At 35.1% G+C, this 19443-nt stretch overlaps 1 protein-coding gene and 1 pseudogene across 1 annotated transcript in view; one reads left to right on the forward strand and one right to left on the reverse strand.

Annotated features, from left to right (window-relative positions):
* SRPK1 (SRSF protein kinase 1) overlaps positions 1-19443 on the reverse strand; it is a 63266-nt gene that overhangs the window by 31077 nt on the left and 12746 nt on the right. The window contains 4 exon segments of the mRNA XM_033101451.1: positions 4418-4505; positions 5847-5934; positions 7080-7188; positions 8254-8372. Coding sequence (XP_032957342.1) covers positions 4418-4505; positions 5847-5934; positions 7080-7188; positions 8254-8372 — 404 coding nt within the window.
* LOC117019568 (40S ribosomal protein S10-like) lies at positions 14878-15670 on the forward strand (annotated as a pseudogene).

The following is a 19443-nucleotide window of genomic DNA, read 5'->3' on the forward strand; positions in this document are numbered from 1 at the left end:
TGCCCAGCATTCTCACAGGGTACCAACAGTGTGAGTTCTCAAAAAGACTAGAAAAACTCATAGTCATAGGCCAGAAATCAACCTACACATAAATAAGGTCCATTAATTTAAGACAGAAAAGCCATGATTATACAAAGGGGAAAGGACAATCTCTCCAATAAATGGTGTTGGGAAAAGTAGACAGCCACATGCAAAAAGACCACTGGATCACTATCTTACACCACATCCAAAAATCAACTCAAAAGACTTGAATGTATGATTTGAACCCATAAAATTTCTACAAGAAAACATAGGTGGTAAGCTCCTTGACATTGGTCTTGGTGACAATTTTTTTGGATTTGATACCAAAAGCAAAGGCAACAAAAGCAAAATAAAACAAGTGGGACCACATCAAACAAAATCTTCTGCACAGCAAAGGAAACCATCAACCAAATGAAAAGGCAACCTACGGAATGGGAGAAAATATTTGTAAACTGTATATCTGATAAGGGGCCAATATCCTAAGTATATAAAGAACTTACACAACTCAATAGAAAAAACCCCAATCCAATTAAAAACTACGCAGAGGGTCTGCACAGACATTTTCCTAGAGAAGACAGATGGCCAATATGAAAAGATGCTCATCATTATCATCAGGGAAATGCAAATCCAAACCACAATGAGGTATCCCCTCACACCTGTTAGAATGGCTATTATCAAAAAGACGAGAGATAACACATGTTGGAGAAAAGGGAACACTGCTGCTGGTGGGAATGTACATTGGTGCAGCCACTATAGAAAACTATATGGAGATTCCTCAAAAAAATTAAAAGAGCTAGGATATGATCCAGCAATTCCACTTCTGGGTATTTATCTGAAGGGAACAAAAACACTATGTCAAATAGATAAGTGTACCCCCATGTCATTGCAGCATTACTACAATGTCAACACATGGAAATAACCTAAGTGTCCATCAACGATGAATGGCTGAAGAAGTGGTTCACACAATGAAATATTATACACACAAGGGAATATTATTCAGCCATAAAAAGGAAATCCTGCCATTTGTGACAATATGGATAGACCTTAAGGGCATTATGGTAAGTGAAATAAGTCAGAGAAAGACAAATTCTGGATGATTTCACTTATATGTGGAATCTAAAAAACAACAAAACCCAAACTTAAAAAGAGCAGATTGGTGGTTGCCAGAGGTGGGGTGGGGGATGGAGGAAATGGGTCAAGATGGTCAAAAGGAACAAACTTCCAGTTATAAGAAGAGTAAGTCCTGGGGATGTAATGGGGACTATAGTTAACAATACTGTATTGTATATTATTACGTTGCACACCCAAAACTAATAGTGTCATATATCAATTATAACTCAAAAAAAAAAATCTCAAGATTACCAGGCAGCCAATATGCAGGAAAACGTATTTGAAAATTAGAATAATCAATTATTTGAAACTGACTCAGAACACAGCTAATTAGCAAACAAGAAAATTCGTTATAGCTTATTTCATACATTGAAAAGTAAAGACACAGAAGATATCAAAAAGAGACCTAAATTGAACTTCTGAGATGAAAAGCACACGTGAGAGATGAAAAATACACTGGATGGGATAAACGGCAGCTTAGTTCACAAATCACTAAAAAAGATCAGTGAACTTGAAGGCATAGCAATAGAAACTACACAAAACAAAAAACACAGAGAAAAAAAATAATCCAACCAAACCAACCAACCCACCCACCTTCGACAGTAAACTGCGGGGCTACTTCAAGTGACACCAAGGGAGAATAAGGAAAGCACTGCTCTTTTATGATCAACAAATCATAAAAGTAACCGCAATGACCAACCCAGTAGCAAAGTGTACTCCTAATGCTTCGATTCTGTTCAACATTTCTCACTAAAAAGGAGGTGGGCTTCTTAAAGAGATGGATGATTCCAGACTTGGACAGGAAATGTACAAGATGGGCCTGAAACATCTTGACGTACCAAATAATAAAGAAAACTGTCAATGACCTTATGTGGCTCCTGATTCAAGTAAGAATAAAAAAACTGTAAGAAAAAATAAAAAATATCTGGAGACTGAAACATTGACTAGCTACCAGATGACTAAGAAATTGGTCCCAGTTTTGTTAGGTAAAATTGTGTTGAGATTATATTTTAAAAGACTCCTTGTCTTTTGGAGATACATTCTAAAATAATTATAGGTGAAATAGTACATCTAAGATTGGCCACAAAACAATCATGGCTATGAGTTGATAATGCCTGAAATGGGTAATGGGTTCTGTGGGAATGCATTCAACTATTCTATTTTTATTTTATATGAAATATACCAAAACAGAATTTAAAAAAATGCAGATTGTTTAAAAAACAAACAAACCAGATTTTAAGTTATTTTCTTATGTTCCTAGCTTCAATTTTAACTTTTATTTGATGAGAAAAGCACTGCAATTTGGCGACAATGTTTTAATTTGTAGGCAGTGATATTTAAATGACCAAACATTTTGTAGTTTAAAACACAAAAAGAATTAAATAAAACATCAAAAGAATGTATGAAAAAACATTTCTTGGGGAGATGGTGTAAAGAAAAAACCCAAAGGGCTGAAAACGAATTAAGAGCCACATTTAGAGTGCATTCTGAACAATAGGAGCTAACAAGAGGCAAAATACACATTAGGAAAAAAAAAGCATCCTAAGACATAGTAGGTAACATAGGTGGCCAATAATGACACTCACTGGCTAACACCAATATTATATATAGACCAGTTGGTCCCTTCTTTCTTAATTACTCCCTTCCCCTTACCATCTATGGAAGTAGAATGAACCAATTTATATTGAAGTCTACATAACTTTCTAGCTCAGGGTCCTTTATATTTCAATATGAAAAAGGATAGTGCTCCAGAGAAAAGCAGTGTACAAAGGAAAAAACAGGTATCTGTATGTAGTTCCATGCAGGTATGCCTGTGTTGTGAAGGGATGAGGGGCAGGAGAATGACATAAGCCACTAACCCTTAACTCAGTGCTGAGTTTTATCCTTTTCAATCTCTAGTGGCAAATAATGGAGCAGCGAGGAGAGCTGAGTTAAGCAGGAGGAAGGGCAGAGAGAAATGGCTAAGGACAAAGGGAAAAATTAACAAAATAGGGACTTGGTGGATAGAAACTACACAGAAACCGGCTGGTAATGTTTGGAAAGTATCTTGGGACTTGAAAGTGAAATATACTAAGACACCTCAATGATTTAGCTCAGCTACTTAGAGCATGGTGCTGGTAGCACCAAAGCTGCTGGTTCGATCCCTACACGGGCCACTGTGAGCTGCGCTCCACCCCCGAAAATAAATAAATACATTTTAAAAAAGGGATGATTCTTCTAGCAGCTTTCCTTACAGATCGAAGGTATGTGATTTTTACTTCTTCAAGGAAATAACTCACAACTAACTTCAGAATGATACATAAAATCTTTTCACATCACCTATTCTCTGCTTTCCCATCCTCTCTTGCTTCTCTGTTCCAATCTCTTTCCATAGTCCACAAGATACTACAGAGCCGTATCTTGCCTGCCTCCTTAAAAAAGATCACTTGCAATTAAGAGTGTATGTTAAGAGAAGCTAAACATGCAGGGAAATACAATGATATATGAAATGTCTTTCTTTTGCATTTATATTAGGTTGGTGCAAAAGCAACTGTGGTTTAAAAGGTAAAAAAAAAAAAAAATCGCAAAAACTGCAATCACTTTTGCCTAACAGTTTATGAACAGGTAGTTTTAGACTCTTCAGTCTCACTCAGATTGGAGAGTCTATCTTTTGTTCTGAAAAATGTGATAGACTTTTATAAACATAGCTGTTCCAACAACCTTTCAATTAGCTCAGTGAATGTTGCTTTGATATTAACTTGTAAAGAAAATCAGTTAAGGTTCCTTCCAACTGTAAAATTCTAAGAATTCAGATAAAAACATAAAACAAGTCAGTTTTTCATTACGACAGACTGCGAACAACCACACCTGTTTAGATTCTAAGCACTGACCTTGCATGCACAGCCTCTTCAATTTTGAGGCCTGGTAGATAATACAATGTGTTAAATTCTTGTTTACCCAGTACTTATTATGAAAAATTACTTCCATCAAAATTTTCTGTGCTAATTGATAAAAATCATAGAACCTTTACTTAGTAACACAAGGCTATTTTCTAAAAACGTCCTTCTTTTGACTTTGGTTTAATGTGGCTGAACAGGGTTTGATAAAGCCTAAAGCAATACCCTGAAAAATCACAACATGCAAAGATAGACATGATTCAAATCTGTGTTCAGAAATTCACAAGAAAGTAATTTGATTATAGTTTGCCTTGAGAAAAGAGACTAACGTTGTTTATATAAATCTGGTTCCTTTCTTTAGGATAAAGTTAATTTATGATTTATTTTCAAATAGATTCTTAAAAGGATACGTGTTCCATTAACTCCTGATATCTTAAAGTCGTCTAGCAGTTGAACAACCATTTCTCTATTTGGATCATTAGGATCTGAATTGCGAACCTATAGTGGGAAAGAAATAGCATTCAGTAAAAGGAAAGCATGAAAATAAACCAAATGGCTTGGGAGGGGCTACCTGCAGCAAATATAACAAAAGATTAATTACTCCAAGAAAAACTCTTATAAAAATGTAGAGAAAAGCACAGTAAAATTTTAATAGGCGAAATACTTAATTCACAAAAGGAAATACAACCAACAAAGACTATTGTTCTAAATCGACCGTTTTGTTAATCAAAGCGTTACTCCCAAATTAACTGCTGATAACCAGGTCATGAGGAATTAAGGTACTTTTGTAGGGATACAATCAACTACAGCACTAACTACACTGTTTATTCAGTTGACATATTTTTCCTATAGAAAAACTTTCTCAATGAAGGAAGCAGTACATTAATTTGCTTTTGGGCACAAGCTCCTTATCTTGTCGGACTGGCACTTTGAAAAGTACTTCCTTAGACCTCTCCTGGTCTAACACTGTCTCTTTACAAATGTAGAATCTTCTGTGTTTCCCCAAAAATAAGACCTAACTGGACCATCACGCTCCAATGCGTCTTTTGGAGCAAAAATTAACATAAGACCCGGTGTAATATAATGTAATATAATATAATACCAGGTATAATATAATACCGAGTCTTATATAATACTGGGTCTTATATATAATAAACATAATATAATATAATATAACATAACATTATACTGGGTCTTATATTAATTTTTGCTCCAAAGACACATTAGAGCTGATGGTCCGGCTAGGTCTTATTTTCGGGGAAACATGGTAATTAAGGCTCAGAAGAAATAAAATGATGATTTGCAGGATATATTGGGACACAGCTGATCCTAAAACCCAGGTTTTCTGAGTTTAAGCTCCTTTTAGTACATTGACATCTTCCTAGTTTATAACAAACCTGAAAATAAGTTTTTAATAAATTTGCCCAAGTTTCCAGGTATAAAGGAATTAATAAATACAACATCTATTTTTATAACATTTTAAAACATAAGACAGATATTATATATTTATTCACACAACTTTCCTTTTAACCATAGTAGGAAAGAAAAACATTCTCTGTGCTATCTGGCATATAAAACATGCTCAATAAACATTTTCCTTTATGTGAAGGTTTTTTTGATGCGTATATAGGAGAATTCCCACGACAGCATATTCCTCCAGTTCTCTACCACACGCATAGAATGTGTAAATACTGTCATCTTCCTCTACTTCTTTACTAGATATTGGAACTTTACAGTAAAAATTAGCCATGCTAAAGTATGTACACTTGGTATGTCTTAATTCAATAAAACTTAACTTATTTAATGCTTTGCATTTCACACATATGCTCTAATACTCACTGATTTCAGCAACCGTATTTCATCTAGTGCTGTTTCAGTATAATGTTCAGCACTTTTAACTACCTTCATGGCCACAAACTTCTTTCCCCTAAGAAACAAACATAGGCAATTAAGACTAAATGTCTTATCCTTACTTTAGGAGCTAAGGTTTAGCTATAACTGGGAGACAGTGACAAAAGTATCAATGCTGATTTCATGTTTCCCTATATTCAAACACAGGCTACGGCTATGGGATCACCTGTACCTCTTAATTAACTAGCCAGATTTAATGTACAGGAAGAAGAAAATCTGTTCTTGGGGAAATGTCAGTCACCAAACATTTTCTCTACGTTAAAATCTACCTTAATGTCTCCTTGAATCCAAGTAAAACCATGAAATGGGGATAAATAGGTAGGAAACCCCACCAAATCAGAAGTATCCTATATATTTGTATGGTAAAAGCTAAAAGGTTAAAAGCTATAGTGCTTTCCTGTAAGAAGCCAGAAGAAATACTTGGATGAAAACAGACTAATAAAAAATAAAGTGCATAGAGCAATTACTGTCTCATCAAAGATAGTATATATTTAGGTAAACATCCAATGTTTAACTGCCTGTGATTTTTACGTAGAGAATAGTTTTAGGCTGTATGGCTGAGCAAATTTGTTAAAAAATATGTACATAAAAAAATAATTTCACATTAAGTTGGTCTACTGTGTTTCCCTGAAGATAAGACCGAGCCGGACCATCAGCTCTAATGTGTCTTTTGGAGCAAAAATTAATATAAGACCGGGTCTTATTTTAATACGATATAAGACCGGGTCGAATATAATATGATATTAATATAATATAATACAATACCGGGTCTTATATTAATTTTTGCTCCAAATGATGCATTAGAGCTGATGGTCCGGCTAGGTTTTATTTTCGGGGAAACATGGTAGGACATCATCCAAAAATTTAACTCCACTCCAGTGAGGAAAATCTATGAATACCATACTTTCATTAAATAGTTGTAATGCTTTGAATTTGGGAGTTCTAAGTGTCTTTCTGATGCTCCTTTAATTAAACTTTGTTCTCTAAGGTTCTTCACCAGAAGAAAGTCATTTGCCCAGCAACATAAAAATTACCAACTACAAAATTCTGATTAAAAAGTCAGTCTAGAGTTAGACTGAAGGCCAGATCATCTCTGGAAAATCAGGCAAAAACATTTAGGCATCCCCTAACTAATTCTTTTCCAGGACCACTAAAACTTACTGAATATCCCATGATAACCACACTGTTGAAAAGTGTCCCCAGCCCAACTTTCGAATCACGTGATATCTCCCATTGAATAGATCTCCAATTTTCACCAGATGATAACCTCCTAGAAGAAACAACAGGAGGGAAACAGTCACTTAAGTAGTAAGAAAAGGTATCTCACTCCCATTTTTCAACATCTATACACCTAATATCAAATAAAAATGGTTTCTTCCATACAATCAATTCAACAGAAGAAAAATTTAAGTCAAGTTAGCAACACAAATTATTGAGCTCATGTTACAAAAAAATAAATCTTAAGAGAGTAAGATTAATGATTTAGAGTGAGCAAGTGGCGCTTTGCAGAACAATCAATAGCTATGTAAAAAAATGAGATGCCCTTAAACAACAATAAGGTTATGTGTCACAATATTCCTGCCCCTCAGTAATCCAACAGACTTATCTAAACATATAAATCTATTTATAGTTGCAGTCCCAGGATGTTTTTTAGGTGGGAAATCAATGAATTCAGTTTGCTAAACTTAAAAGAAAACACGGTTTGCTTCTTTAAACTACAACACAATGAAAACCAGAAGGCCTGAAAATGCTGCCAACGGTGGCAGGAATCAAGGTACTGTAAACACCTCTCTTTGCCCGCTGAGAAGAAGAGCCAAGTTCTTCTAGGTGGTAAGATACATTCTGTTATAAGTTCTACTTAAGAATACTAGAAATTCTCATAAAGAAACAGAAGAGCTATCAGGCAACCTTATGACACAGTTTAAGTATCTATAATTCCATTTTAACTTACCTTAGCAATCATCACAATGAGAAAAAAGTATGAAAAAGTGTTATGCAAAAGTCTACATACCAGATCTTATCACTGGTTACTTCTGGATGATAGCAATAAAGATCGCTTTTATTTTCTTTTTGTTTAACATATTTCTGAAATTTTCTAAGGTAAATATGCACCATTATTTTTAAGGATAAAAAAGGTAAAAACAGATTTAATATAAAACTAAGCTTCAATAAACTAAGACAAACTAAGAGGAAATACTATTTCCTATATACTTAGACCAAAAAAATGCATTAAGCAGAAAGCATCAACACTGTTTACGATGAACAAACATTCAAGTGAGAAACTGCATACACATGGATCGTGGCTTACTTAGAATCTCCTTACAGAAAGCTTTACCTTTACAATAATCATTGGGATCTTCCTGCTCATCATCATCAGATCCCAGAATCTCCTCTTCCTGTTCCGGTAGATCACTTTCAGAGTGGGGAGCAGAGCCTCGGTGCTGAGTTTCAGATCTAAGAAACAATACAAACATGTTTAATCCAAATGGACAGAAGAAAAGGACTTTAAGAAAATTAAAGTCAATACACGATTAAAAAAAATCTGGAAAAAAACTACAAAGGGAAAAATTACTTAAATTATAATATCCAAACATAGTCGTTGGTAAAACTATTAGATTTTCTTCCAGTTATTTCATTCTATTTTTATAAAAAATATATTTGTAATCACATACTATATAAAAAAATCTGTATCCTGCTTTTCCTACTACATAGTAAATAAACTTTTTCCTTCATTCCTATGCAATCTCTTAAATCTTATATATTTCCTTTAGAAGTAGGACCACTTACTGTAACACATTCTGCTCAGCTGGATATTTAACTTGTTTCTAATTTTTCACTACTAAAAATAAAGCTATTGAATATTTTTGGATAATCTTTATTCTGTATTTATAATTATTTCCCTAAAGCTAAACTACCAGATAAGGATAGAAACATTCTCCCTATTTATGTGTATCTCAAGACACACACAGACTGAGAGTGAAGGGATGGAAAAGGTATTCCATGCAAATGGAAACCAAAAGAAAGCTGGAGTAGTTATGCCTGTATCAGACAAAATAGACTTTAAAAGGAAGACTGTAATAAGAGACAAAGATGGGTGCTACATAATGATAAAGGGGTCAATAAAACAAGAAGATAGAACATTTGTAAGTATTTATGCACCCAACATAGGAGCACCTAAATATGTAATGCAAATATTAACAGAGCTAAAGGGAGAGAAATAGACCGCGATACAACAATAGTAGGGGACTTTATACCCCACTTAGATCAATGCCTATATCATCCAGATGGAAAATGAATAAGGAAACAATGGCCTTACCTTGTTAGACCAGATGGATTTAACAGATATATACAGATATTCCTTCCAAAGCCAACAGAATACACACTTTTAAGGATAACATGAAACATTCTCCAGGACAGATCGTATGTGAGGCCACAAAACAAAGTCTTAATAAATTTAAGAGGACTGAAATAATATCAAGTGTCTTTTGACAATAATGGTATGAAACGAGAAATTAATTATACAAAGAAACTGGGAAATTCACAAGATATGTGGAGATTTAACATGCTACTGAACAACCAAAGGGTCACAGAAGAAACCAAAAGAGAAAAAAAACAATTACCTTGAGGCAGAGGAAAATGGAAATATACCAAAACTTATGGGATACAGAAAAGCAGTTCTAAAAGGGAAGTTCGTAGCAATAAATGCCTACCTCAAGAAACAAGAAGTCTCAAATAAACAACGTACCTTTATACCTCAAGAAACTAGGGGACAAAAACCAAACAAAGCCCCCACTCAGTAAAAGGAAGAAAATAACAAAGATTAGAGCAGAAATAAATAAATAGAAACTAAAAACTACAATAGAGAATATCAATGAAACTAAGAGCTGGTTCTTTAAAAAGATAAAATTGATAAGCTTTTAATTAGATTTATCAAGAAAAAAAGTGAGAGGACTCCAATATGTAAGATCAGAAATGAAAGAGATGTTCCAACTGATAACAGAAATACAAAGGATCATAACAAACTACTATGAACACAACTACACACTACCAAATTGAACCTAGAAAAATGGATTAATTCCTAGAAGCATACAACCCACCAAAAATGAGTCATGATGAAATAGAAAATCTGAACAGACCAATTACTAGTAAGGAGATTAAATCAGTAATCAAAAACCTCCCAAAAAACAAAAGTTCAGGACCAGATGGCTTCACTGGTGAATTTCACCAAACATTCAATGAATTATTATTAATCCTTCTCAAACTCTTCCAAAAAATAGAAGAGAATGGACCTCTATAAACTCATTTTACAAGGCTAGCACTACCCAAACCAGACAAAGATGCTACAAGAAAAGAAAAGGCCAATATCCCTAATGAATATAGATGCAAAAATACTCAACAAAATATTAGCAAACTGAATTCAACAATACCTTAAAAGGATCATACACCATGATTGGGTGTGGGGGGTTCATTCCAGGGATGCAAGGATCATTCCATATCCACAAATCAATCAATGGGAGACACCACGTTAACAAAATGAAAGATAAACATCACATGATCATCTCAATAGATGTAGAAAAAGCATGTGACAATATTCAACATCCTTTATGATAAAAACTCTCAACAATGTGGGTATAGAGAGAACGCACCTTCAACATAATAAACATAATAAAAGCCACATATGATAAGCCCACAGCTAAAATCATACTCAATGGTGAAAAGTTGAAAGCCTTTCCTTTAAGATCAGAAACAAGACAAAGATGCCCACTTTTGCCACTTCTGTTCAACATAGTACTGGAAGTCTTAGCTAGAGCATTTAGGCAAGAAAAAGAAACAAAAGGTATCCAAATTGGAAAGGAAGAAGTAAAACTATTACTATTTGCAGATGACATATTATACATAGCAAATCCTAAAACTTGTTTTGTACTGGTCTCATCCTATTAATAACCAATGTTATGGCTGAGCCAGCCCTTGTGGTTCTTATTATGATTGTAAGATCTTCAGTAATAACCACCAGCAAACTTTGATAAGACACAGGTTTCTCATTCACAGGCCCTGGAAATTACACAGCACACCTGGGGCCACACAGTGAGGTCATGGGGGGTAGGTGGAGAGGAAGAGGGAGGGAGGAAAAGAAAGCATGCACACACGGGGGCTTGGGATGCTGCTTTTTACCAGGTTTGAGGGTGGGCGCCCAGGGATTCGGGGGCTCACTCTTTATTGGTGAATTTAAAAGCATAGAAAGAGAAAACAAACAAGTAGCCCAAAAGGTCAGTCACGGAAATAAGATCTCTAAAACAAAGGAACCTTGGTGGGGGTGGAGGGGGAGGCCTTGCCCAGGTCTTTATCTAGTCCTGTGGCTGGCAAGATAGCTGTCTTTGAGTGGATGCCTCTTTGAAATGAATGTCTTGGCAATCAAAGCTTAAGTCAGGTACTTACAGTATTGGGGGGAAAAAAGTTAGGGTTTACACTATATAAAGGTTGAAGTAAAGTTACCCAGTAATCAAAAGTGGATCTAGACAGACAATAATAACAAGTGAAGATGTGAAGAAACTGAAACCCTCATACATTGCTGGCGGAAATGTGAAATGGTGCAACAACTTTGCAAAACTGTCAGTTCCTCAAAATGTTACACATTAGAATTACCATATAACCAAATAATTCTACTTCTATGTATATATCCAAGAGAAATGAAAACGTGCGCACACAAAAAATTGTACATGAATGTCCACAACAGCACTATTCATAATAGCCCCAAAATGGAAACCACCCAAATGTCCCTTCAACTGATGAACAGATAAACAAAAGGTGGTACATCCATACGATAGATTACTATTCATCCATAAAATGGAATGAAATACCGACACATCCTACAACATGGATGAATTCTGAAAACATTATACTGAGTGAAAGAAGGCAGACACAAAAGACCACATGTATTATTCCATTTATATGAAATGTCTAGAATAGGCAAATTCATAGAGACAGAAAGATTAGTGGTTGCCAGAAGCTGGAGGAAGGGTGTAAGGGTGAGTGACTGCTAATGGGCTTGGGTTTTTTGAGGGGTGGGTGGGTGATGAAAATGTTCTAAATTTAGATTGTGATACGACTGAGATCTTTGTGAATATACCGAATTGAACACTTTAGATAGGTGAATTTATGGTATGTGAAGTGTACCCCAAAAAAGCTGTTTAAAAACTGGATCTAAAACTAGTACTTTATTGGGAGCAAGGGGGAGAAACAGTGGAGGTAGCATAAGTAAATTAAATCTTCCTCAATCATAGCATGAATCGATGGTAATAGTTAAAGCTGATGAATCAACAAATAGCAATAAGTATGCTGAAGATGTGTATCTAAACAAAAGAACACGAAAGCAATACTGCTATAGGTCATTTATATCTCAATAAAAAAAATAAACCCTACAAAAGAACAAACCACAAAGAAACAGGTAAAAGTAGTTGCCTTAGGAAGTAGTACATCTGTGACTGGGGAAAGGGTGGGACAGAGTACCGTGTAGCTTTTAATTACAAAGGTTGCCACTCTCTCTTTTTTTATACCGAGAGATAATCTCTTCGAACAACCTGGAAACATAAACATCCAACAAGAGGGCTAGGTAAATTTATTGGCTGTATAAATGATCCTCATTTGTTTATGTAAAAATTGATTACCAATTTGTTCATTTGAGGTAAAAATTGTAATTGCTAAAACGATCAGTGACTTGTACCCCTTAATCAATACATTCCACTTTGAATGTTTACTATACTTGAAAATGTTTCTACTCAATGAACTTCTAGAGTATCCATTACTTTTTTTTTTTTTTTTTTTTAGAAATTTATCACATTGCTAGATTCTTCCATTGTCTTCAAGCATACGAGTCCGTATATTATTGTCTGGATGTTTTCCCCAAGACCTCCCTCTTAGAGCCCTCTGACCTCTGGCTCCAGTGAAGATTTTCCAAAACACAACATAAATGATAACAAAGACATCGTACACCAAACACTTGCAGACAATGAAGGAGTTAGCATTACTCCTTCATCTGCATAGTCCCAATAAGATTAAGTTACCTGTATCAGGGAATTCATGGCAATTCAGATTAAGTGGAAAAAGAAAATAGATTTTCCTCTACATGAATTGATCATAAGGCCTTAAATTCTACAGACACATATGTGCCCTTTTGTCTCCCCTCTTCCAGAAGCTCAGTGCCAATCATTCATCATATATCATGAGAGACTTTATAACATGGTGGGTAAGAGCATGGACTCCGTCATAACTCGTCTATGGTCAAATCTTGGCTTCGCTACTTACTTCGTGTGATCTTAGGCAATTAACTTAATTAACCTCTCTGAGTCTATTTCCTTTTCTATAAAGTCATAAAAATAAAAGCACCAAGTTTATAAGGTTGCTGTTAACATTAAATGAGTTAGTTCCCACAAAAAGCTTAGAATAGTGTCTGGCAACAAGTGCTGTTATTGTTACTTCATATAGAGAAGTTTGGATAGTTTCTTTGGACTGGAGCTGCTGACTGGAGCTTTTCTCTGATTGTCTGATATTAACAAATACTGGCAGCTAGTCTGAGGAATGCAATTTAAAAATTTTGGGAGAAAGGAACCAATAACAGTACCAGCATTTATCCCAATTACAATTAATTTCAAGATATGATACTTTTTTAGATAAAAGTATTCGGGACTTAGAAAATACTTGGAGGTTCTTTTTATTTTCCCTTTTAGAGTGGCACTTCTTGTCATGACTGAATCATCACCACCTCTAGAATCCTCTCATATTTAGCAGAAACATCACTGATTAGGACACTAAAAGCCATAACACAGTCATTCTATCCCTATTCCTGTCAATAAGTAAGGGATCTTATTCTGTTTCTTGCCATTTAAAAAAAAATTATTTAAGTGATTTCAGTGAAGTTTCTTGTGTGATAATGTACATGAAAGCACTCTGACAATGAGAGATGGGGCTTTTTCTTATTATAAAGTAGCTTCTTATCTCTTGCTCATCTATTTGTGCCTGACGCTTATCATACACCAGCATGCCAGTAAACACAACGTCATTGCTTTTCTTAAGGAAGAGTAGTTGTTCACTATAAGTAGGAAAAAAAAAAAGTAACAGGAAGAAAAGAAAAAGTCTTGAACTTTATTATGCAATTTCCCACCAAAGTATTTCATTTAGAGATATCCAACTCATTCATGACCGTGCAATTATTTGAAGGTACAATAATCTTAAAATATCCTTGACTTCAAATTATTACATTTGGCCTAAAACCTTACAGAAAAGACAGTTTCTGCATTCCAAAGGAATAGAGTTTAGAATTTCCAATTATAAACATGATATATCTCCCGTCCCCAAAGGTGGATCAGATTTAAAAGTAATATGTTTTAAAGCACAAAAACATCAACTATAAAAACCGCATACAACATCTAAATACTTTTCAAATTAGTCTGATACCAAAAAGACCAAATCTCCTTGTTTTAGGCTAATTCAAAACCACAAGGATATTAAAGTCCACCGCTGCTTTGTGTAATAAGTATATGCACAAATGAGGAAAAGTTATTTTGAGTATTTTACCCAAATACAACAGGAATATAGAGAAAGACTGTACTGCTGATCCAGAAATAAAGCTATTACTTCCTGTCTAGTTCTTTATGTGCTACTGAGAATAGCAGTCCAGGAAGAGAAAGTGTGCAACAAAAGCAAAACTTGTTCTCCCATTTGGGCGACAGAAAAGCCTTCAGGTTCAATGCATTCACAAGTGCTAATGTAGTTTTCTAATTTAATCAAAGGGGTTATGCACTATAATAGAGTAACAGAAAAATTTCACCTTAAAAACTATTCAGAAACTAGATTCCAATAACCATGTGCTTAAATTTCCCATTACATTCCAAATACTATACAATATGAAGTATACAGCACCATCTTGAATACTCACATCAAAATGTTTAACTAAAACCCAATCAGGCAGAAGTCGTAACGATGTTGATGCCCAAGAAGAACCGGATTGCCATTTATGAGCTCCTTTTTAAGGAGGGAGTGATGGTGGCCAAGAAGGATGTTCACATGCCCAAACACCCTGAACTGGCAGACAAGAACGTGCCTAACCTTCACGTCATGAAAGCCATGCAGTCTCTCAAATCACGAGGCTATGTGAAGGAACAGTTTGCCTGGAGACATTTCTACTGGTACCTTACCAACGAGGGTATCCAGTATCTCCGTGATTACCTCCACCTGGCCCCCCGAGATCGTGCAGGCCACTTTGCGCCGCAGCCGGCCTGAGACGGGCAGGCCAAGGCCCAAAGGTCTGGAGGGCGAGCGACCTGCAAGACTTACGCGAGGGGAAGCTGACAGAGACACCTACAGACGGAGCGCTGTGCCTCCTGGTGCCGACAAGAAAGCCGAGGCCGGGGCTGGGTCAGCAACGGAATTCCAGTTTAGAGGATTTGGTCGCGGACGTGGTCAACCCCCTCAGTAAAGTGGGAGCGGTCCTTTGGTATTGAATGAGCTTGTGACGGAAAAAAGAATCTTGTGTGCCCGTCTTTGCATAATGTAGTCTGATCAGGAATGTTTTAGAATCAGTGTAAACGGGGCGAGACTGGATTGGTTGGGGGGAAGTCCCACGGCGGGGGGACATGATCAACAATCTCAGTAAAGTTGGAGCGATTATTAGTGTTTGAATAAACTTTGGAGAGAAAATGGTCTCAGCAAACTGGGAGCGATTTTGGTGTTGAATAAACTTGTGGTGAGAAAAAAAACAAAAAAAAAACCCCAATCAATCTTTTAATCCTAGCTTTCAGTTTAAAGGAAATACAAGAGATTGAGGAACAAGTTAAAGAATACCATGAGGATACAGAAAAATCCAGAGTGTGGGATATTTTACAAGACAATTGGCCCAACCTCTTGCAAACGACAATGGTATAAAGGGGGTGGGGGAGAGCGTGGAAGGAGAGTTTTAGATGAAGAGAAATAAAGAAACATTTACACCCAAGATATAGTATGAAAACCTTAACTGAACCATGAGGTTTAATTAAGGTAACTGGCAAAATATGAATATAAACTGGCTGCAAGCCATTATTAATCGTAATACTATTAGCACAGCTAAGAAAAATATGTAAAAGAACATCTTCATCTTAGCAATAGCAACTGAAGTACATATTTAGTATAGTGTCTGGTATTTGCAATTGACTTTCAAATAGTTCAGTCAAAAATAAAAGTATTTATATACACACATTTAAGCAATACATCCAGATGGCTGAGTATTCAAGTGTTTACTGTGCTAGTCTTCCAACTTTTCTGTATTTTTTAAATTTCTCATGATAAAAAACTGTGAAAAAGGATTAGGGTCAAATCAAACTCTTTGTGCTTTTTATTATATGTATTTTATTAAATATTTTATAACATGAATATTCTATACACATGCATTTTTTATTTCTAATGTGTTGGAACTTTAGGTTGTTTCTGTGATTAACAACTTCAAACATTAAAAAAAATGAAGATACATAGAAAAGCATTAAAATCTATTTTCTTGACATGAAAATAAATAAAATGATTAATGATTTTCTCATGACTAATGGAAATCTAGTAAAGGTAGTTATGAATTCCATTTATGTAAACCACCAAATAGAATGTCAAAGGAAAGATTTCCTTTTATAAAGCATATATTTGCTCAAGAATGGAGTGTGGTTTTTTTTGGTCATCTAATCAGTTAGATTTAGTAAGCAGATAGAATATCTGTATAACATTAGTTTTTCTTTGGCACCACCAATCTGAAACTATACTATAATTTTCATGAGTACAAACTGTGTCTTGTTCATTTTTGTTTTGCACACTGACAAATGTTTACTGAATTGGATAGACTTATTTTCTTTGGCCCCGTTAATAAATTATAACCAGCCTTCAATTTTACATCAAGGAGTCATTTTACTTACTGATTTGATGAAAAGGAATGCTTTCTTATGGACTTAATTTTAATGTTTCTCCTAGGGTCATTTACCGTGTTTCCCCGAAAATAAGACCTGGTTTTATATTAAGGTTTGCTCCAAAAAATGCATTAGGGCTTATGTTCAGGGGGTATCACCCTGAAAAACCATGCTAGGGCTAATTTTCCAGTTAGGTCTTCCTTTCGGGGAAACATGGTACTCTCTACCTAATTTTCCCGGTTCCATCACCGAACAGGGGCTTCGGCCATGGACGCTGCATCCTAACGCGGGTCCATCACTTCCCATCACCGGGTCCAGTCCTCCTGTCTGGGGTAATAACTAACATACCAACAGCACGAGGAGGCAGAGGGCGTCAGAGGCCTTTAAAAAATTCTTCATAAGTTAATACTCAGAATTTGGATCTACAAACTAACTTTTAAACTTTTGGTCAAAGTTAAAATCCTCACCTTAGAGGTAGATGTTTTAACAGTAATAAAATGGTTAGTAAGAGAAAAAAAGCTATATAATAAAGGAAATGAGAAACTGAGACCATTTTTTCCCTAACATATTTTATTAAAGATATTAAAAATGCTAACAAAATAAAATGTTAGTACATACTCATATCCACAGTATACAAGTAAACTGGTTTACTATTTTGAGGACTATTTTGAGGACAGTTTGCAATTTATATCAAAAGGTAAGCGGTGTATTAAATGGGTATAACATTTGACCAGAATTCTATTACTAGAAATCTATCCTATAGAATATTTACTTAACAGCAAAATATAAATAAAAATATGTTTAAGACTATTTTAGCTCTATTTGTAATACTAAAAAATTGGAGATAATTTAAATGTCAATACTTAAATAAATTATACCAAAATGAAATTAAGAAGATTAGGAAAGATTTGCATGTAAACTCAGGAGACGTCCATAATAACTATGCTGAGACAGGGTTTATATCATTTTTATGGGAGAAAAAACAACCCATACACTAATGAGGATGTGTTTTTAAATACATGAAGTACACAATGCCTGTTAGCCAACCTGTGCTTTCTCAAGGGAGTGTGGATGGCGGTTGAAGTTTTTTTTTAAAAATCTTTATATACTTCTCTGTATTTTATGGGCAAAACAAAACAGTACAAAAAAGAAACAATACTCTCTCCTCTTGCCTCAGAAATCAATGTAAAAGCTAAAACTCTAAAACTTCCGGACCAAAACTTAAGAAATTATCTTCACAACCTTCGGGTAGGCCAATATTCCCTAAAACACAAAAGACACCAATAGAAGGAAAAAATTAAGGAAAAAAACAAAACACTGGACTTTGTCAAAATTAAAAAGCTGTTTTAGAAAAAGATACTTTCAAGATATAGAAAATACAATACATACATCTGACAAAGGAATTGTATCAAGAATATGAAAAACTTTTTACAACCCCATAACAAGTCAAACAACTCTGTATATGGGCAAGAAGTTTGGATTTCATTGAAGAAGACATACAAGTAGCCAGTAAGCACGTCCAGCATTTAGTCATCCATGAAAAATAATTTAAGTAAAAATTAAAATCAAATGTGGAATGACTGAAATTCTCATACACTGTTGGTGGTAATGTTAAATGGGAGTCATTTTGCAATTAGCAGTTTTATATAAAATTAAACAGACTGTAACCGTATTCCAGCAATTCTAATCCTAGAGAAACAAAAAGACATGTCCACTCATGGATTTTATATATGAATTCACAGAAGTTGTTCATAATAGCCCCGGACAGAAAAACCCACAAATGTCCAGTGGAGAAGACATTAACAAACTGAGGTATATTCATGCAATAGACTGGTATTCAACAATAAAAAGAAACAAACTACTAATACATGCAACAAACACAATGGATCTCAAAATCATTATGCTGAGCAAAAGCTAGACACTAAAGAGTACATACTCTATGTTGACCAGCCAAACGAATCCCTACAGTGACAGAAAGAAGACTGGTGGTTGCCTAGGGCCAGATGGGGAGGGTGAGACTGAATGTAAAGATACACACATTGCAAGTTCCTGCAGTGATGAAAATGTTCTAGCCTTGACTGGGGTATTGGTTACATGGATGCATACTGAACTGTACTCTTAAAATGAGTTCATTTTATTGTTTGTAAATCACACCTCAATAGAGTTGGTTTAAAAAGGCACAGTACAGTAATCCCTTTACCTACAGAGATACGGTCCAAGACCCCTAGTGGATGCCTGAAACTGACAGTATCGACTCCTACATATACTATGTTTTGTCCTTTACATACATACCGATTATAAAGTTTAATTTACAAATTAGGCACAGTGAGAGATGAACAATAACTATAATAAAGTAGAACAATTATACTGTAATAAAAGTTAATGGCTTTGGGGCAATTATTAAGTAAAATAAGGGTTACTTGAAAACAAGCATTGTAATACAACAAGAGTCAACGTAATATTAATAACTGAGATGGCTACTAAGTGACTAAAGGGCGATACACTGGACAAAGGGATGATTCACGCCCTGGGTTGAATGGAATGGGATAGTGTGAGATTTCATTATGCTACAATTTAAAATTTATGAATCGTTTATCTCTGGAATTTTC

Source organism: Rhinolophus ferrumequinum, chromosome 3 (assembly GCF_004115265.2).
Source record: "Rhinolophus ferrumequinum isolate MPI-CBG mRhiFer1 chromosome 3, mRhiFer1_v1.p, whole genome shotgun sequence".
Taxonomy (NCBI): domain Eukaryota; kingdom Metazoa; phylum Chordata; class Mammalia; order Chiroptera; family Rhinolophidae; genus Rhinolophus; species Rhinolophus ferrumequinum.